Source organism: Leptonychotes weddellii, chromosome 16 (genome assembly GCF_054177405.1).
Source record: "Leptonychotes weddellii isolate Sample4059 chromosome 16, ASM5417740v2, whole genome shotgun sequence".
Classification (NCBI taxonomy): domain Eukaryota; kingdom Metazoa; phylum Chordata; class Mammalia; order Carnivora; family Phocidae; genus Leptonychotes; species Leptonychotes weddellii.
The window spans coordinates 45340197-45359148 of record NC_138384.1 but is presented as its reverse complement, the minus strand read 5'-3'; the positions used below and the strand labels follow the sequence as shown (position 1 = coordinate 45359148).

Genomic DNA, 18952 nt, shown 5'->3' with positions numbered 1-18952 from the left:
AAGAAATAAATGCTTTGGCCCAGGAACGACTTCAGCACTTCCATTCCTAGTTCATTGCTCAGGAATACTCACATGGTTTCACCTAATAGCATGAAGCTGGGGAAGTAGAATTCTCTTATGTGCCTGGAAAGAGAGAAGAACCAGTGTATTAGTTTTCAATTGCTGCCATAACAAATTACCACAAACTCAGCGAGTGAAACGATATAAATTTATTATCCTGCAGTTCTTTTTTTTTTTTTTTCTTCGGTTCCTCGGTTGCACTGGCCACAGTTCAAGTGGCTGGTGGCTAGCACAGTGGACAGAGCAGATACAGGACATTTTCCCACCATCACGGAAAGTTCTACTGGATGGCGCCGCTCGAGAGACCATTTTCATGAAGGGCATAAACTCCGAAGCCAGGCTGCCTGGGTTCGAATCTCTCCGTGTCCCTCAGTTCTCTCATCTGTAAAATTGGGATGATTACAATGATAGGAAGTAACTCACAGGGCATATTATTATTATTATTATTATTTTGAGATTTTATTTTATTTTTTAAAGATTTTATTTATTTATTTGACAGAGAGAGAGGCAGCGAGAGAGGGAACACAAGCAAGGGGAGTGTGAGAGGGAGAAGCAGGCTTCCCGTCGAGCAGGGAGCCCGATGCAGGACTCGATCCCGGGACTCCAGGATCACGACCTGAGCCGAAGGCAGTCGCTTAACCAACTGAGCCACCCAGGCGCCCCTATATATATTTTTTTAAAGATTTTATTTATTTATTTGACAGAGAGAGACACGGCGAGAGAGGGAACACAAGCAGGGAGAGTGGGAGGGGGAGAAGCAGGCTTCCCGCGGAGCAGGGAGCCCGATGCGGGGCTCGATCCCAGGACCCTGGGATCATGACCTGAGCTGAAGGCAGACGCCCAACGACTGAGCCACCCAGGCGCCCCTTATTTTATTTTTTTAAAGATTTTATTTATTTATTTGACAGAGACACAGCGAGAGAGGGAACACAAGCAGGGGGAGTGGGAGAGTGAGAAGCAGGCTTCCTGCGAAGCAGGGAGCCCGATGTGGGGCTCGATCCTAGGACCCTGAGATCATGACCTGAGCTGAAGGCAGACGCTTAACGACTGAGCCACCCAGGCGCCCCTTATTTTGAGATTTTATTTTTAAGCAATCTCTACACCCAGTGTGGGCCTGGAACCCACAACCCTGAGACCAAGAGTAGCCCTTTCCACTGACTGGGCCAGGCAGGTGCCTCATGGCATATTATGAGGATTAAAAGAGTTACTTTGTGGTTTAACGGGCTTAGAACAGTGCCTGGCACAGAGGAAGAGCCATTTGAGTTTGTTATTATTCAAGTGTCTGGTGGCCACACCTCCCCCAGGAGAGCAGAGCCCAGAAGGCGAGAATACCGATCTGCAGAATTTGCTGGCTTCCCTGAGGGAGTGGTGAGGAGGTGAAGAGGGGCTGTGGGAGCCACCAAGGCCTGGAGAGCCCTGGCCTTCTTGCCTCCCACCCAGGGGCCAGGGAGGTAGAAGATGAAAGTGAGGAGCAGGGCGAGCCCCATATGTTCCCCATGACCCAAACTTTGTTCCCAGCAACCGAGACAAATAGGCATGAAATCCACATCTGGGACCCACCTCCGGCCTGGCCTTTCCCTCCGCCTCCGGGCATCAAGCCCAGTCTGTGTGCTATGATGGGGGCTCAGGGTCAGGTGGCTTCCAGAGCTCTGAGGAGGCTCCTGCCCACCTCACCACTGCTGATGGCTTTCTGGAAAAGCAGACTCCTGAAGTACATAAGAGCCTGCGTAAGAATTTGCCCAGCAGAGGAGAGAAAAGAGAACCCCAGTTAGAGGCAACAGTTTGTTCAAAGGTCTGGAAGCTCAAGGGCCTGGTATGGTTAGAGAAGAGAGATGAGGCTGGGGATTGGTGGTAGCCAAGGCTTGTGAGGCCTCTAAGGCCAGGCTAAAGGCCTGTGTGTTTCTCCTGGGGGGTGGGCACTGGGGAGCCAAGGGAGGTCTCTGAGCACCAGAGGGGGAGGGTCAGTCCTCTGTGAGAAAAAAATCAGTGATATGGGAGCACCTGGCTGGCTAAGTCCGAAGAGCATGCAACTCTTGATCTTGGGGTTGTGAGGTGCAGGGATTACCTAAATAAATAAAACACTTAAAAAAAAATAAAACCAAAACTCCCACAGTGTTATGGTCAATCACTGAGGTGTCTCAGTTCACTGGGAGAGCCCGGAGAGGGCTGTGAACCTAGCCTGGAGATCAGGAAATGTCTCTTAGAGAGAATGATATTTGAGGTAGGTCTTGAAGGACAGATGAAGGATTTGGTCCCCAAGAGAAAGGCTGAGGGGCCGGTGCGTCCAGGGGAGCTGGGCATCAATGAGACTGCTGTGGCTAGAGCAGAGGCAAGGTGAACTCTGGGATCTATGAGGGGTACACTGGAGAGGGAGGAGAGTCTGAGAGGGGAAGGCCAGGGGGGGAAAGAATGAGTTTTGAGCTGGGGCCCCGGTTATGGGGACAGAAAAAGAGTTAGGAAAACGTCACCTCCACCCGCAAAGCCTTCCTTTTAACCCCCGTGCAAAAATTTTTTTCTCGGGGCGCCTGGGTGGCTCAGTCGTTAAGCGTCTGCCTTCGGCTCAGGTGATGATCCCAGGGTCCTGGGATCGAGCCCCGCATCGGGCTCCCTGCTCAGCGGGAAGCCTGCTTCTCCCTTTCCCACTCCCCCTGCTTGTGTTCCCTCTCTCGCTGTCTCTCTCTGTCAAATAAATAAACAAAATCTTTAAAAAAAAAAAAATTTTTTTTTTCTCACCCGTTTCTGAATGCCCGCTTCACTCACTTATTTGTTTATTCAACATATAATCCTGGGGCGCCTGGGTGTCTCAGTTGGTTAAGGGTCCGACTCCTGAGCTCAGCTCAGGTGTTGATCTCAGGTTCGTGAGTTCGAGCTCCAAGCTGGGCTCCACGATGGGTGTGTAGCCTACTTAAAAAAACAAAACAAAACAAAAGAAAGCAAATGCAAAAAACATATTCTCCTGAGGTCTCCCTGGGAAATGCTGGGATGGAGACCTGAGTCAGACCCAGGACTTGCCCTGCAGGGGCTCCCCGTCTGGGAGGCTGTGCCAGGGGACAGACCTATACACAGTCACATCTGATGCGATGTGTAATAATGGAGGCAGCAAGGGGCCTTGTCTGTTAGATCAGAGAAGACTTCCTGGAGGAGGTGAGGCCCTCGCTGGGCCTTGCAGGAGATCCAGTTGTCTCCCAGCAGACAGGAGGGGGCCAAAGTCTCTGGGGAGACACATTGGGAGCATCATCTCATTTGATTGTGTTTGATTTCTCTCCTGAGGATCCCCATGTACCCTCTGGGGGGCGATGCCGGGGACCCAGAGATGGGTCAGGCCTGGGCCCTTGAGGGAGGACACAGAGTGCCTCCCCTAATGGGATCTGTGTGCCAGTGGAGGTAGCACAGGGCATTAGGAATGTACACAGCAGGCACTGACCCAGCTTGGGGTGGGGTGGGGGGAGTCAGGGAGGGCTTCCTGGAGGAGGAGAGCCAACTTGTAGGTAGAACCTGCTCTTCCTGCACAGTCAGTCTTGTCTGTCTCTCCCTCCATGTATCTCTGGCTCCTTCATTGTCTCTGTCTCTGAAAAGTTCCACGTCTTTCTCATTCTTTCTCCCCACCCCTGGGGTCGGCTGCTGTAAACAATGGCCCCAAACTGCGCAGCTTAAAACAACAGCAATTTATTCTCTCACAGTCCTGGAGGCCGGAAGTCCCAAATCAAGGTGTCAGCAGGGCCACAGTCCCTCTGAAGGCTGCAGGAGAGGATCCTTCCTTGCATCTCGCAGCTTCTGGTGGCTCCTGGCGTTCCCCAGCTTGTGGCAGGACCACACCAGCCCCTGCCTCTGTCTTCACATTGTCCTCTCGAATCTCCCTTCGCCTTTCTCTTATAAGGACGTTTGTCATTGTGATTTAGGGTCCAGCCAGATAATGCAGGATGATAACTTAGTTACATCTGCAAAAACCTTTTTGCCAAATTAGGTCCCATTCTGGGTGCATTAGGTGCTGGGTGCATTTTTTGGTGTGTGTGTTGGGGGGCACCATTCAACCTACGCCTACCCAACCTACGCCTACCATTCAACCTACCCATCTTGGAAGAGTCACTTCCCTCTCTGACCAGCCTCAGTGTTCTATCTGTACAGTGGGGCTAATCCTAACCCCACCACCTCCTGGGGCTGCTTTGAGCGCGTGGCATGGCCCAGCGTCTAGGAAATTCCACCCAGGATGGCTGCCATTTCTTCCTGATTTATTACTCCATCAGAGCTGGCCCCCCCCCCCCCGCCACTCTTCCTGCCACGTTCCCCACTTCTCTATACGGATGCCTCCATCGTGTTTTCTTCATCCCTCTTTGCTCTCTTTTCCTCCCCTGCTCCGCCACTTCCTACCTGTATAACTCTAGGCAAGTCACCTGCACCCTCTGACACTTGGTTTCCCCATCTGTAAAATGGGATAACAGCCTCTCCTTCATCGGGCGGCTGTGAAGATGACATGCATGAGTTCACAGAAAGTGCTCAGAACTTTGCCTGGGTACTTTATGTATTACTGTAATTTATGACGATGACGACGATGATGATGTTATTGCTGTTGTTTTCTTTGTTTTGCCTCTTTTCCCTGTCTCCACGGTTCCCTCCCTCTCCAAGCTTCTCTCTCCATATATTACTGCGTTTCTGAGTAAGTCTCACTGACCTGTAAGCCTCAGGGGTCTGTAAGGGTCCGTCTCTCCCCATTGTTCAGTCTCCCTCTTCTCCCCCAACAATGATGGTTTGTTTTTTTTTAAAGTAAAATCTTGATTTTTTTTTTTCAGATTTATTTACTTATTTGAGAGAGAGCATGAGAGCGCACGGGAGGGGGGGGTCTGGGTGGGGGGAGAGGGAGAGAAAAAATCCCAAGCAGACTTTCCACCAAGCGTGGAGCCTGACATGGGGCTCGACAGGGGGCTTGATCCCACGACCCTGAGATCATGACCCGAGCCAAAACCAAGAGATGGATGCTCCACCCACTGAGCCACCCAGGGGGCCCCCAACCTGTGATGGTTTTAAAACAAGCCTATAGGGGCGCCTGGGTGGCTCAGTCGGTTAAGCATCTGCCTTCAGCTCAGGTGATGATCCCAGGGTCCTGCTCCAGGCTCCCTGCTCAGCGGGGAGCCTGCTTCTCCATCTCCCACTCCCCCTGCTTGTGTTCCCTCTCTCTCTCAAATAAATAAATAAAATCTTAAAAAAAAACATTAAAAATAATAAAAAATAAAACAAGACTATAAATTCTTTGATACTCTTCTCTTCAAAAGGAGGAGCCTAATCTCTTTCCCTTTGAGTGTGGGCCAGACTTAGTGACTCACTTCTGATGAATGGAATAAAACAGAAGTGATGGTGTGTGATTTTGGAGATTAGGTCCTATAAGACATCTCTCTCTCTCCCTCTCTAATCAGTCGCTCGGGGGGAGCCAGCAGCCATGTTATGAGGTCACACCAGCACCCCTATAGCCCTCAAGAGAGGCACAGCAATGAGGAGCTTCGACGAGCTCCTCAGCCCCAGTCGAGCCTCCAGGTGACTGCACCCTGGCCAAGGGCCTAACTGGACCCTCACCAGAGGCCCCAAGCTGAACCCCCCAGCTAAGCCACGCCCAAACTCCAAACCCTCAGACACGGTGAGACAATAAATGCTTGTTGCTCAAAGCCACTGAGTTTTGGGGTAATTTGTTATGTGGCCATGGATAAACAATACATACCTTTCTTTCTTGCGTTTTCTCTCTCTCCATTTCTGACTCTCTTTGGCTTTCTCTGTCCCCTCCATCTCTAGGGCCTTTGAATGCCCATTCTCAATTCTCTATCTGAATGCCTGTCTTTTTGACTCTATGCTCTCCCTTGATGTCACTTGGTCTGGTTCTGGGTCTCTCTCCCTCTCTCTGGCTCTCTGGGTCTCTGCCATCTCTTCCTCTCTGGTGATCTCTCTTTCTCTGCATGAGGGTCTCTACTCTGTGTGCGTGTGTGTCTGTCTGCCTCTTTCTCTGTGTTTCTACGGCTCTCTCTTTGGGGTTGGCTGTGTCTCTGGCTTTGGATCTCTTCTCGGTTTCTGTCTCCCCACCGCCACCCCCCTGGCCTGGCAGCTTGTTCTTGCGTCTCTGACCGGCGGGGTGGCTGTCTCTGCTCCTATGGCTAAGTGTGTGTCTCTGTATTTCTCTCTCTGCCTCCATCAGTACCTCTCCCTCTCTCTGTATCACTCTACCCGTATCTCCCTCTCACTGTGTGTCTCTGTCTCTCTCCTCCCCCCGCCGCCGCTACCCCCCCTTTCCAGCACGCTGTGTCCCTCCGCCACGGCACCCCGCATCCACCTCAGGCTCCCCTTCTCTTCCTAAGCCTCTGCAGTTCTCCGACTTCACGACTTCACCTCCGGCTGCCTCGCCTCGGCCCTCCCGGCTCCTCCTCCCGGCGCTCGGTCCCTCTCCAGGTCTCTGCCTCCCCCTCCTGGTCAGCTGCCCGCACCGCACCCCGGTCTCCCCGGGGATCCCTCAGCCCCGTTAAGGCGGCCCCCAGCCGAGGCCGACTGGAGCATTGGGCGGGGGCTGCAGGCTCTGCTGCAGGCTCCAACCCGGGCCCCCACGAGCCGGGGGACCGCGGATCTTCCGGCGCCGGCGGCCCCGAGCACCGAGACCTCGGAGGACTCCCCCAGCTCCACCTTAAGCGCCCCCCCTTCTCCCTTCTGCGGAGGATGGGAACTGCCAGCTCCCGGCCCCAGGTGTCCGGGCCACCCCCCCCCCACCTCGGCCCCGGCACAGCTGGAAGCTGGGGATCAGCCCCCAATGACCCCTCCATCCTGCCCCTTGGGCACCCTTCTCCCACCAGTCCGAGGAGTGTTTGCTGCTGTGAGATCACCCGCCCCCCCAACAACGACAAAAAAATTAAATAACACCCAGAGAGAGATCAGAGAGGGAGGGGGAGGAGGAAGCAGGGACGAGGGAAGAGAGAGACGGAGAAACTGGAGAGGCAGAAGAGGAGGAGGTGGGGAGGCTGGGAGAAAAAGAAGCTGGAGACGAGGGAGACCGGGAGGAGAGAGAAGCAGGATGGAGACATGGGGTTAGGTGGCTCGGGGGAGCTGGAAGAAAAGAGAGCGAAGAGGGGGTGTGGATTAGAAACCAGGAGGTAACCTCGGGGAGAAGCAGGAGGCAGAGAAAGGAGTAGGAAGATCGGGAGGTAGAGGGAGATCGGAGGGTTGGGGAAAAGAGGAGAGGAAGGAGGAGAGGCACAGAGAGCGGGGAGAGCAGAGAGGAGTGGATTTGGGGGGGTCTCAGTCCCCCGCTGCCTCAGTGTTTGGGGAACCGGACTCCCTGTAGGGAGGAGAGGCAGGCTGGAAGTCCTGGAGGGACAGGGTCCCACAGAAGGGGGAAGGAGGAGCTGAGAGAGGGGGCCAGGACATTGGGAAGGGGTCGCTCAGAGGCCTCCCGGGGATGGGGGTTGCAGCTCCTCTGAGCGCCCCTAGAGCGCTGGTACTCTGGGCCGCACTGGGGGCGGCAGGTAAGGCCCGGGGGTTGGGGCGGGAGCCCCTGAGGGAAAGGTGGGGGTGGGGTACCAGGGAGAGGGGTTCAGGCTGCTCTCTCCCCAGCTCACATTGGACCTGCACCTGACCCCGAGGACTGGTGGAGCTACAAGGATAATCTCCAAGGAAACTTCGTGCCAGGTGCAGCCAGGGCGGGGCCCAGGAATCGGGGCTGCCGGGTGCCTCCTTCCTCAAACCCAGGAGCCCTCTCCTCCTCTCAGGACCCAGGAGTCCCGGCCCCTTCCTTCCTTCTTCCCTCCCTCGGGAGTAGGGCCCAGCCTCTGAACCCCAGCAGCTCACCGTGGGACATTATATATGCGCATTTCAAGTAGTGAGTGGGAGTGAGTGGAAGGAGGAGTGTGGGGGTGCAAGAGACAGTGTGTGTGTGGGTTTGCAGGGAAAAAGGCAGGTAGGTCTGGCTGCTGCTGGGAACCAGAGGTTCACTGGCCGGGTCCCCTGCTGTGTCCAGCCCTCTCCTGCAACTCCTCTCCCCAGTACATTCATTATCCAGCTGTGGGACAAGAGAGACTGAAAGAACTACAACTCCCATGGGCTCTGGGGCAGGCAGGCAGTGGATGAGTAGGCTGGCTGCCCTCCGGCCTGCTGGGAGTTGTAGTTCCTTCCCCCAACGACTTAATGGCAGATAGGTTTGATTAAGGGGGGTGCTAGATGGTCTTTGGAAACTCCTCCAAGATTGTTCTAGGACCCAGGATTCTGGCTCAGCCCCCTCCTCCCTCAGACCCAGGAGTCCCCGTTCCCTGCCCTTCCTCTCCTGGGATCCGGGAGTCCAAAACACAGCCTTCTCAGCGGATCCCAGCTTTGGGATGCAGTCCCTATTTCTGACTCCCTATCCTCCCTGCCCCACCCCTGCCTCCAGGGCCTCCCTTCTGGGGCCTGGTGAATGCAGCCTGGAGTCTGTGTGCTGTGGGGAAGCGGCAGAGCCCCGTGGATGTGGAGCTGAAGAGGGTCCTTTATGACCCCTTTCTGCCCCCACTGAGACTCAGCACTGGGGGAGAGAAGGTAAGGGGCCTGGTGGGAGGGGTTACCGAATCCTCTGGGGGTGGGCATGAGTAGGGGTGGGGTGCTGAGGTGGAAGGCCTGCCTGGGGTAGGGAGGGGTAGGCACTGGGTGGAAAGGAGGCTCCTTACACTCTAAAATGGATCACCTGTTCTTCCATCCCCAAACATGGCTCCCTAGTTTTTCCATGTCTATAAAAGCAATGGTAACACAGACTGTTCCCCACGCCAGGCACGGTTTTAAAAGCTTGATCAGCTTGCTAATCCTCCCAGCCACCCCTTGAGATAGATGCTATTATTCCCCTTATTTTAAGGATGCAGAAACTCAGGCACAGAGAGATTGAGTTACTTGTCTGAGGTCACACAGCTAGAGTGTCAGCACTGGGATTCAAACCCAGGCAGTGTGGTCCTAGCTCCAGGCTCTTGCCCACTCTGCAATCCCATTTCTTTTTTTTCTTTTTTAAGATTTTATTTATTTATTTGACAGAGAGAGAGACAACGAGAGAGGGAACACAAGCAGGGGGAGTGGGAGAGGGAGAAGCAGGCTTCCCGATGAGCAGGGAGCCCGATGCGATGCGGGGCTCGATCCCAGGACCCCGGGACCATGACCCGAGCCAAAGGCAGACACTTAACGGCTAAGCCACCCAGGCGCCCCGTGCAATCCCATTTCTTATAAGAGCTGGCATCCCTCTTCACTCAGCTGCCCCTGCCAAAAGCCGGGAGCTATTTCCAACCCGTTCTCGCCCTCATTCCCATGTCCAGTCTGGGTCCTTTTTAGTCTCCCTGCTAAATATCATTCAGATCTTGTCACTTTGTGTCTCCTCCACTGCCCCCACCATCATCTTGCACCTGGACTAGTGCCGTAGCCTGCTAGCTGGCCTGGTTCTCTGCCTACTGCAATCCGTTCTCCACCCCACAGCTAGAGAGATGTTTAAAAACACAAAGCAGATCATACCACTCCCCTGCTCAAAATCTTTCTATTGAGATAAGTAATACTAACACTTAAACAGCAAGGTGTGAGATACATATATATGTATTTATTTATAATTATTTAAATAAAAATACAAAACATCCCATCATTGCCCACAAGGCCCTGCCATCTAGCTCCTATCACCTCTCCTTTGCTCACCAGGCGCTGGTCCCACTGGCCCCTGCACTAGCACGGAAACAGGCTACCTCAGGGCCTTTGCACTTGTTGTTTCCTCTTTCCAGAATGCCCTTCTCCCTGCTCTTTGCAACGAATTCCTACTTATCCTTTAGGTCTCCATTCAAATGTCACTTTCTCATGAAGGCCTTTCCTCATCCCACCACCCCCCACCCCAATCTAGGCTGGGTTTCCCATTTTACCTGAGAGCTCCCAGTTCTTTCCCACATGAGCATAAGATGTAATTAATTAAGCAGTTACTTATGTGATTCATTATTTATTGTCTGCCTCTGCTCCATTAGGACACGAGTTCCATGAGGCCCAGGGTTTTTGTCTACTTGTTCATTGCTCCCTTCCTGGCATCCATAGTACATAGTAGCAGCTCAATAAATATTTGTTAGTTGAATAAATTCACCGATATTGAGCACCGGTGTTCCAACTATGCTGAATGATTAAATGATTGATGGAAGCAGAAAATGTAGGAGTGGAACATAGGAGGGAAACGACTTTCCCTCTTTGTCCCTCTGACGGCTTCCACCTCTCCTGCAGCTCCGGGGAACGCTGTACAACACCGGCCGCCATGTCTCCTTCCTACCTGCACCCCGGCCCGTGGTCAATGTGTCTGGGGGTCCCCTCCTCTATAGCCACCGGCTTAGTGAACTGCGACTGCTATTTGGAGCACGGGATGGAGCTGGCTCTGAACACCAGATCAACCACCAGGGCTTCTCTGCTGAGGTGGTGGCCACTGACCTCTGACCCTTGACCTTCACCCTGAGTTGACCCAATTCCTCCCCCCTCACCTTTCTCTTAATGCCTCACCCCACCCTCCTTCACAGAACTGCCCCCCCCCAAGCACTAATCTTTAACCTGACTTGGGACCCCAAGGGCCCAGGGCTGCACCCTTTCTCTCCCTCCCCTTCTGCTGGGGGACCCCATTCTGTGCTCCCCTCCCAGGTGCAGCTCATCCACTTCAACCAAGAACTCTACGGGAACCTCAGCGCCGCCTCCCGGGGCCCCAATGGCCTGGCCATCCTCAGCCTCTTTGTCAATGTGAGCCCAGGCAAGATTCGGAGGGAGGGAGGGGCTGGGTGCCTGGAATTGGGTCTGGGGAAGAGGGAGTCTGGGAGGCTGAGACTCCTGGGTCCCTGGGGGAGGAAGGGACTGGGGGCTCGGACTTCTGGATTCCTACCTCCTCACCTCGTACCCCCACACAGGTGGCTGGCAGCTCGAACCCCTTCCTCAGCCGCCTCCTTAACCGTGACACCATCACCCGCATCTCCTACAAGAGTAAGTCGCTGGTGCATTGATGGTGGCGGCGGCGGGGGGAGCAGTGTGTGCAAAGGAGGGAAGTTCAAGAGGGGTACTGCTCCTCACTCTAGCCTGATATTCCCGCAGATGATGCCTACTTTCTTCAAGACCTGAGCCTGGAGCTCCTGTTCCCCGAATCCTTTGGCTTCATCACTTATCAGGGCTCTCTCAGCACCCCGCCCTGCTCAGAGACTGTCACCTGGATCCTCATTGACCGGGCCCTCAATATCACCTCCCTCCAGGTGACCCTCTGTCTGCCCCCTCCACCCTTGCTAACCCATTCCCTGGCCTGGGCATCCCCCTTGGCCTCACCTACCCTCCTTCCTCCTTCCTCCTTCCACGTCTGACTGCTAGCAGGTCACACAACCTTTGGGGGTGGGCTGGGGCCGAGTAAGACCCCGCCCACCTGCTCCAGGAGCAGGGCTTCCTCTGTGACCATTCACCAGGACAGTTTATTATTCACTCTCAGTTTCCCACCCCCTTCCGTGGCAGATGCACTCCCTGAGACTCCTGAGCCAGAATCCTCCGTCCCAGATCTTCCAGAGCCTCAGCGGTAACGGCCGGCCCCTGCAGCCCTTGGCCCATAGGGCCTTGAGGGGCAACAGGGACCCCCGGCACCCCGAGAGGCGCTGCCGAGGCCCCAACTACCGCCTGCATGGTATGGTCCAGTCTGCACCCCCTCCACACGTCTTGGTCTAACCCGCCTATGTGTCTCCCCTTCTTTTCTCAATATGATACAGTCCTACCCACCCCTTTGCTGTCTCTGTATGGTCCAGCCTCCTAAGCTCGTACTCGCTCGTTCTCTCTTCTAAGTATGTGTCACATGGTACAGTCCACCTCCACGCCACAGACCATTGCTGGTCCGTGATTTGTCTTTCCTTTTCACTGCTTGCAACTTGCTCTATAACCCGAGCTCCCTGGCTTCCCACCGGGCCGTGGTTTCTATTACGACGACTTTCCAAAATGGTACAGCCCGGATCCCTTCCCTGTTTTCCATGTGGTACAATCTCATGTTGTTCCGTAATCTGACACACACCCCCTTCCTGAAAATCAACATGGTACAATCCCCTTCCCTTTCTAAAGCCTTCCTGTGGTTCGACCCTGTGAGCTCACGGCCACCTCTCTAGCTTCTCAGCATGGTTTGCCTTCCCCCCCGCCCCAATGAATACCTTCACCTAGTTCAGTCTGATGCTGAAGCTGGACGTCCCTATTCCACCCTCCTGCTGGTTAAACCCAGTGCCGGTCCAGAATCTGACTGTTTCCCCAGCTTCTCGACCTGGTACATGCCGGGTTCCCCCTTCGCAGCCTCCTTGTGGTAGAGCCCTACAAGGCCCAGCCCCCGCCCTCTGCAAACCCTCTGCAGGGTCCAACCTGTCGCGCCCTAAACTAACGCTCCCCCGCCGGTGTCGTCTGTCTTACAGTGGATGGTGCCCCCCATGGTCGCTGAGACTCCCCGCTGAGGACTGCGCCTGTCCTTTCCAAGTCTCCCCACACGGGGAGGGGAGTCACCCCCAAAACAAAGCTATTAAAGGGACAGAATACTTCCGGTTTCTTAGTGGTCTGATTCTAGGCGCGGCGGGGAAACATTTGGGTACCGAAGAACAGCAGCCTTCTTCTAGAAACCAATCTCCCTCTTCCTAAACCGCACTGCTCGGTTTTTTGGCTTCCTGTTTCCCAAAACCGTCGTTTAGATTGGCGGCTCCTTTAAGCGGCGCCTCTTTCACTCCCCCCAACTCACCCTCCCCATCGGGCAGCACGCGCAGAGCCATGTGCTTCCCCCTCCCGCCTGCCTTATTGGCCCGAACTGGGTCACGGTCCCGCCCCCAGTGCCGTCTCCCATTGGGCAAATGTAGGTCAGGGTCCCGCCTCCCACCTAAAGGCACGGCAACTTCACGCACTGAACCCCTCACGCGCCCTCCCGGGCCTTGGCGGATCCAGGGGTCCCATTGGCCGTGCGTCTCGAGGGGTCAAGACGCGATTGGCCCGCGCTTTCAGCCGGAGGGAGGCACGCGGCTGGGGTGCTTGGCCCAAGAGGCAGGCGGGGGCCGAGAGGAGGGGTGCGCGCAGTGGCGTCGGGTGTTTTGGTTTGGCTTTTTTTTTTTTTTTTTTCCGCGAAAGAAGTTTGCGTTGGCCACGCCTCAAGGCGGCCGCCTCCTCTTACCCCCTCCCCCGCCCCTCCGCGCACACCTCTTGGTGCAGATTGCAAAGCGCCTTCCGCTGAGAGAGCTGCAGATTTTGCAAGATCCAGGCTCGCCCACCTTGTAGAAGGAGCGCCTTGTGTCCCCTTGAACTCTGGGTTGCAAAGAGCCGGCTGCCTGATTTGATCAGCCCCTCACTCGGACTGCATGGTCTCCAGGGACCCTCGTGAGTTGCACGTTTCTGCACTGAGGACTGCAAATCTCCGTCACTCCTAGGATTTGCGGTGATCTGGATACTGGAGGCTTGCAAGCTACGCTCGCCCGCCCCTGGGCAGGCACTCGCCCGGACCACTGGAGTGTGCCGCTGACTGGCAGGCCAGCTCTTCGCCTCTCCATGAGCCCGTGAGCCTGCGGGCAGGTGGCCGGTGATGGCGCGGCCCGTGAGCGACAGGACCCCGGCCCCCCTGCTGCTGGGTGGCCCAGCCGGGGCCCCCCCTGGCGGGGGAGCGCTGCTTGGGCTGCGGAGCCTTCTGCAGGGGACCAGCAAACCCAAAGAGCCAGCCAGCTGTGAGTTCTAGCCCCCATCTATCCCAACCCAGACACCCTACTCCCTTAGGGATTCAAGTGCTGGGGCGGGGGGGGGGGGGCTATCTCCTACGTGCCGAGAGAGTCCATCCTCCAACCGTCATCTACCGAATTACTAAGGTGTTTAGGCCCCTAGATCCCTCAGCACCCAGGATCCAAAAGTACCGGCGCTCAAGCCCGTCCACCAGGAGGACCCAGGAGTCCCCCAGAGTCGTCCTCTCCGAGGACCCAAGAGTCTGGACCCCAGCCCCCGCTTCCTTTGGTCCTGAGAGTCTGGACCCCTGGGGTCCAGGGAGGAGGGAGGGGGTGTGTCGGATGCTCACACGGTAGTGACACGGGCTTGGGCGGGGCCTCCTGGGGTCACATGGAGTCTAGGGATGAGGAATGTGCCCCAGGAATAGAGCCCCTTCCTGCCCCTAACAGAGTGTGGGGGTGGGGAGAAGAGGCTACAGTGAGCAGGGGGATAGGCTACAGAGAAATTACAGAACTGTCATTTTTTTCCCTCTCACCTACCTCTCTCTGAACTTCCGTCCCCCTTCTGTATCTCTATCCCTTCCCTGGTTTGTGTCCTATCCCTCCCTGGGTCCCTATCCTCCCCTCTTTCTGAGTCTCTGTCCCTCTCTCGGTCTCTGTCCCCCTCTCTCTGTCTCTGTCGCCCCCGTCTGTGCCTTCTCTCTCTGGGTCTCTTTCCCTCTCTTGAGTCTCTATCTCTTCTCTTTGGGTCCTTGCCTTCTCTCCTGTCTCCCCCCCCCCCCCCCGCCCCGCGCCTGTCCCCTCTTTCTCTGGATCTCCGCCCTGTGGGTCTCTATCTCCCCTTTCTTCGTGTATCTCTGTCTCGGGGTCCCTTCTCCATCTCTTCCTTCCCACCCCGCCCGGTCTTTCCTTGGCCCGCAGGTCTCCTGAAGGAAAAGGAGCGCAAGGCGGCTCCGCCGGCAGCCACGGTCCCCGGGCCTGGCCTGGAGACGGCGGGCCCGGCGGATGCCCCAGCTGGGGCTGTGGTGGGCGGCGGGTCCCCGCGGGGGCGCCCGGGGGCCGCGCCTGGCCCGGGTCTGTTGGCGCCGCTGCTGTGGGAGCGGACGCTGCCGTTCGGCGACGTGGAGTACGTGGACCTGGACGCCTTCTTGCTGGAGCACGGGCTCCCGCCCAGCCCGCCGCCCCCTGGCGGCCCGTCACCGGCGCCCTCGCCCGTGCGCACGCCCGCACCCTCCCCGGGGCCCGGTTCCTGCGGCTCAGCTTCCCCTCGTTCCTCCCCGGGGCACGCCCCCACCCGGGCTGCCCTCGGGGCCGCGGGCGGCCACCGCGCAGGTGCGACGGCGGGGGCGGGGCAGGGCCCTGGCGGGGCGGGGCTTGGGCTTCAGGGGCAGGGCTGTGCGGCGCTTGGGCCCGGGACGGTGGGGCTGGGGTTGTGCGTCCAAATTCTGGGTCCACCTAGGCGCGAGATGTTGGGAGAGGAGTCCGGATTCTTTGTCACCTAATGCATCAGGGACTGGGTCTCCTTGGGATCCCACATTCCAGGAAGCCTGCCCCGTGGGGCGGTAGTGTGGACTTTTCTGTGGGACGTGGGGACAGAGGGTCCGGATACTCGAGGAGCCGGGATTGGAATCCCAGAACACCGGAATTATTTACTGGGAAATGAACTGCGCTCCAGAGTCTGGGCCCGGAGTCGGTGGAGTGGGGAAGGACCGTAGCTGCTAGGCCCTCTGCAGGGGAGAAAGCAAGGACGGGGCACAGACTTCTGTTTCACCAGGACATAAGAGATTGGCAGCCCTAGTTGCTGGGTCCTCCAGTGGAGAGGAGCTAGGGCCGGCAGTCCCGGAGTCCTCTAGAGGGGGAAAGGTCGGGGATCTTCATTCTGGGTCTTCCGTTGGGGCAAGGACCGAGAGCTTTCTATGTTCCTGGGAGAGGAGGGGCCTGGGATCCCAGAATCCTGTGTATCTCAGTGGCGAGGGAGAAGGTCCAGGGGTCCGTTTGTCAGCGTGCCCCCCAGAGAGCAGGAGGGACTGGACCTTTGGAAATTGAGAGGTTCGAGCTGAGAGACCCCAGGGAGCAAAAGGAAAAGTGTGCTCCCTCGGGCACTTGGGGGTCTCCACGGGCGGACTGCAGGTTGGGGATTCCTGGACACACCTGCCCCTGGCCGGACCTCCGGGCGGAACCGGGGCCCTCCCCTTCCCAGCCGCACATTCCCGCGCCACGTGAGTCCTCTCCTCCCTCCTCCCTGCTGCTCACTTCGCGCACGCGTGGTCACGCGGAAGGGGCGGGGCCTGGGGAACTAGAGGGCGCCCGTGGCGGCGGGGGGCGGGGCGGGAAAGCAGGCGCCCGCACGTGACTGGCCGTGAACCCGTATCCTCAGCTGACCCCGGCTTGCTCGCTCTTAAAGGCACCGGCCGGCCCTGCCCCTTCTCCTGAACCAACCTCCCCAAAACCTCAATCATTTCTGCTTTTCTTCCCTTACTCGTCAGGGCCAGTAGCTCTTAAGCGGCTCACCTGAAGTCTTTTCAATGCACTGGATTTCTTTTCCCTGAACAGCTTGGGGTCTAGGCTTTGGTCAGGGATTCAGGCTAGATAATGGGAAAGGAGCTAACGCTGTGAATCTGAAGGCCTGAGGTTCCAGAAGCAGTAGAGGAGGCTCGTGTGTTACTTAGGGTATGTCAGTTATAATTGGGCCTGTTTCCCTGTTATAAAAGTGGAATTGGTTCCATGATGTCTAAGCACGTTGTAGCTTAGAGAACCTTCGTATTTTATATTAGAGAGGTTGATCTCTGGCGGGCTTTGTAGTAGATCTCATAAGGGCCTTCCTTGTGGTCGAAGAGATACCTGAGCAGGGGGTAGCCTCTGGGAACCCTCCCTCCCCCAAAGAAACACACACTCAAGCGGCACATTCTGTTTCCCCAAGGCCTGACCTCTCGGGACACACCCAGCCCGGTGGACCCAGACACCGTGGAGGTGCTGATGACATTTGAACCTGACCCAGCCGATTTAGCCCTGTCAAGCATTCCTGGCCACGAGACCTTTGACCCTCGGAGACATCGCTTCTCAGAGGAGGAGCTTAAGCCCCAGCCCATCATGAAGAAGGCCCGGAAGATCCAGGTGCCAGAGGAGCAGAAGGTGAGCACTGCCCGATGTAGGATGCAGGCATGGCCCTTACAGGTCCCACAGCCGGGGATGGCCCTTTCCTCACAGACAGGCCTGGGCTTCTCACCGCGGTTAGCTCTCAGGTTCTCTTAACCTGCAGCCAAGCATCGTTGTCCATAGCCCTGGGGCGCAAAGACAGCCGAGGTTTGGGCTTGAGATTTACGAATATGGTGTCGCTGTGGAATGCAGACTCAGCCAGCCCCGCCAGACCCACCAGTACAGACTTGGTGCTTTGACCAGGCCCTGTTGCTAAGGACAGCATCCATTAACAGCAGTATCAGTCTGTTTCTTCAGAGCCGCTAGCCGGGCTGGGGCTGGTCCTTTGATCTCTGACTTGGGGCATCCTTCGGGGTGCTTGCATCTGCCTAGGATGCAGACTTTGCCAGCCCCTCTGGGCCTTGTTTCCTGGGCCTGGACTGCTCATTGGTAAGAGGTTTCAAGTTCCCATTAGCAACCAGAGCCACATTCTGATTTGGGGCAGTGACCATTTTTTTTTTCTAGCAGCCTGCCTTTGCCAGTTCTGGGGTCTCCCCTGGTAAGGGGTGCCTGGGCTCCTCTCACCAGACTTCACCATAACTACCTGAAGCACTGAGGGCTGACCTGTAAACCCAGTCTAGACCAGTGGTTTTTCCTGTCACAGGGCCCGACTGGATTTACCCTAGTAAGCAGGAACTAGGCTTTAATGAAATGGGGGTGGGAGGAGAGCATCTTTTGGAGCTCTGGGTGGTCCTTGTTACTGAGGAGTGATCCTCCTCCACAGTCAAATTCTAGGACTGGAGGACCCTAAACAGTGGTGTAGGGAGGTCTCAGGATAGGCCCCTTTGCTACGGGACAGCTCTTCTAGCAGTCAGGACCTGTGGGGGAGAAGGCAGCTCTCTGGCCTCCTCCATTCAAGGCCAGAGGGTCAAAGACTGGCTGCAGTTATCGGGACCACCTAAATTGCTGGGGAAGGATGAGGTTGCCTTGACAACTAGGTCAAAAGGCCCCAGCTCTGGAAGGATTTATGGGACACAAAACCCCATCACTAGGGAGCCTAGGCTTTCCTTAGCAACCAGGATCTGAGAAGGTGGTGCATAAAGCAGTGCTTTTTACTGGGAGAAGCCCTCAGACCCTGAAGGCCCTGTTGCTAGGGAACAAACATCCTTAGCAACCAGGGGCTAACTGTAGGCCCTTTGTCAAGCAAGGACTGGTGGGGTCTGCTCTGCACAGCGGAGACTTGAAGCCTAGTGCTTGCAGTGGGGAGAACTATCTCACACCTAGCTGTTGCTAGGGGCCTGCTCTCCTTAGCAACCAGACCCTTGGGTACCCATCCTAGGAGAGCCGTGGTATCCTTTGGGCCCCACTGCTGGGCAGGAAGCACCCCAGAGGGTCTCTTAGCTGCCCTCTGGTCCTTGAAGGCACAAGGAAAGCTGCTCCTCCTGGCCCTTCTGGCCCATAGTGCCTTCTCAAACCCCACCCTCAGGACGAGAAGTATTGGAGCCGGCGGTACAAGAATAACGAGGCAGCCAAGAGGTCCCGAGATGCCCGGCGGCTCAAGGAGAACCAGATATCGGTACGGGCGGCCTTCCTGGAGAAGGAGAACGCCCTGCTGCGGCAGGAAGTGGTGGCCGTGCGCCAGGAGCTGTCCCACTACCGCGCCGTGCTGTCCCGATACCAGGCCCAGCACGGAGCCCTGTGAGGCCGTCCCCCGCCCCTGCCCGGCGGCCTCGCTCAGACTTGCGCCCTGAGGCCCTCTTCCCTCCCCGCCCTGTGGCCCACCGGCCGGCCAGCTGGGTGCCCCAGGGACGTGATGATGCAGATAAATACATTTATATTTTTAAGAAAAAGCGAGCCTCCCCCCTCCCTCGCGGGGGCGGGGAGGGTCCTCTGTGTGTGCCCCTACCACTTCGGGGACCCCATCCTCCCACCGCCTCCGTTAACACATCCTGAATAAATCTTGAGAACCCCAGAGCCAGCTGTTGTGGGGGAGGAGGCAGCTCCCTGGCCCCAGTTCAAGGCCCTCGGGTCACACTGGCCGCGGTCTGTGGGCAGGTCTGGGCTTCGGTCCATAAAACGCA

At 56.7% G+C, this 18952-nt stretch overlaps 2 protein-coding genes across 6 annotated transcripts; both read left to right on the top strand.

The window, feature by feature from the left end:
* Positions 1-6781: 6781 nt before the first annotated feature.
* On the top strand, positions 6782-12588 carry CA11 (carbonic anhydrase 11 (inactive)). Of its 5 annotated transcripts, none has more exons than XM_081807229.1 (9): positions 6782-7037; positions 7639-7713; positions 8480-8592; positions 10282-10467; positions 10687-10782; positions 10947-11019; positions 11128-11282; positions 11533-11698; positions 12462-12588. In XM_081807229.1, exons 1-9 carry the CDS (start codon positions 6839-6841, stop codon positions 12485-12487), a joined length of 1089 nt encoding a protein of 362 aa, XP_081663355.1. In that variant the 5' UTR covers positions 6782-6838; the 3' UTR covers positions 12488-12588. The 5 variants fall into 5 exon arrangements, with proteins under 5 accessions (XP_081663355.1, XP_081663354.1, XP_081663356.1 ...); XM_081807228.1 differs by having other exon boundaries at positions 6783-7037; positions 8450-8592; XM_081807230.1 differs by having other exon boundaries at positions 6955-7550.
* A 322-nt stretch (positions 12589-12910) lies between these two features.
* Positions 12911-18843, top strand: DBP (D-box binding PAR bZIP transcription factor). Its single transcript, XM_081807232.1, has 4 exons — positions 12911-13745; positions 14658-15068; positions 16657-16868; positions 18358-18843. The coding sequence occupies exons 1-4, from the start codon at positions 13607-13609 to the stop codon at positions 18571-18573; spliced, it is 978 nt and encodes a 325-aa protein (XP_081663358.1). The 5' UTR covers positions 12911-13606; the 3' UTR covers positions 18574-18843.
* The last annotated feature ends 109 nt before the right edge of the window (positions 18844-18952 follow it).

Coding starts and splice junctions, on each gene's coding strand:
- CA11 (XM_081807228.1), top strand. CDS start 6,839: ATGACCCCTCCATCCTGCCCCTTGGGCACCCTTCTCCCACCAGTCCGA. Junction 10,468..10,686: donor ACCAGGGCTTCTCTGCTGAG/GTGGTGGCCACT, acceptor CTCCCCTCCCAG/GTGCAGCTCATCCACTTCAA. Junction 11,020..11,127: donor CACCCGCATCTCCTACAAGA/GTAAGTCGCTGG, acceptor ATATTCCCGCAG/ATGATGCCTACTTTCTTCAA.
- DBP (XM_081807232.1), top strand. CDS start 13,607: ATGGCGCGGCCCGTGAGCGACAGGACCCCGGCCCCCCTGCTGCTGGGT. Junction 13,746..14,657: donor ACCCAAAGAGCCAGCCAGCT/GTGAGTTCTAGC, acceptor CTTGGCCCGCAG/GTCTCCTGAAGGAAAAGGAG. Junction 15,069..16,656: donor CGCGGGCGGCCACCGCGCAG/GTGCGACGGCGG, acceptor TGTTTCCCCAAG/GCCTGACCTCTCGGGACACA.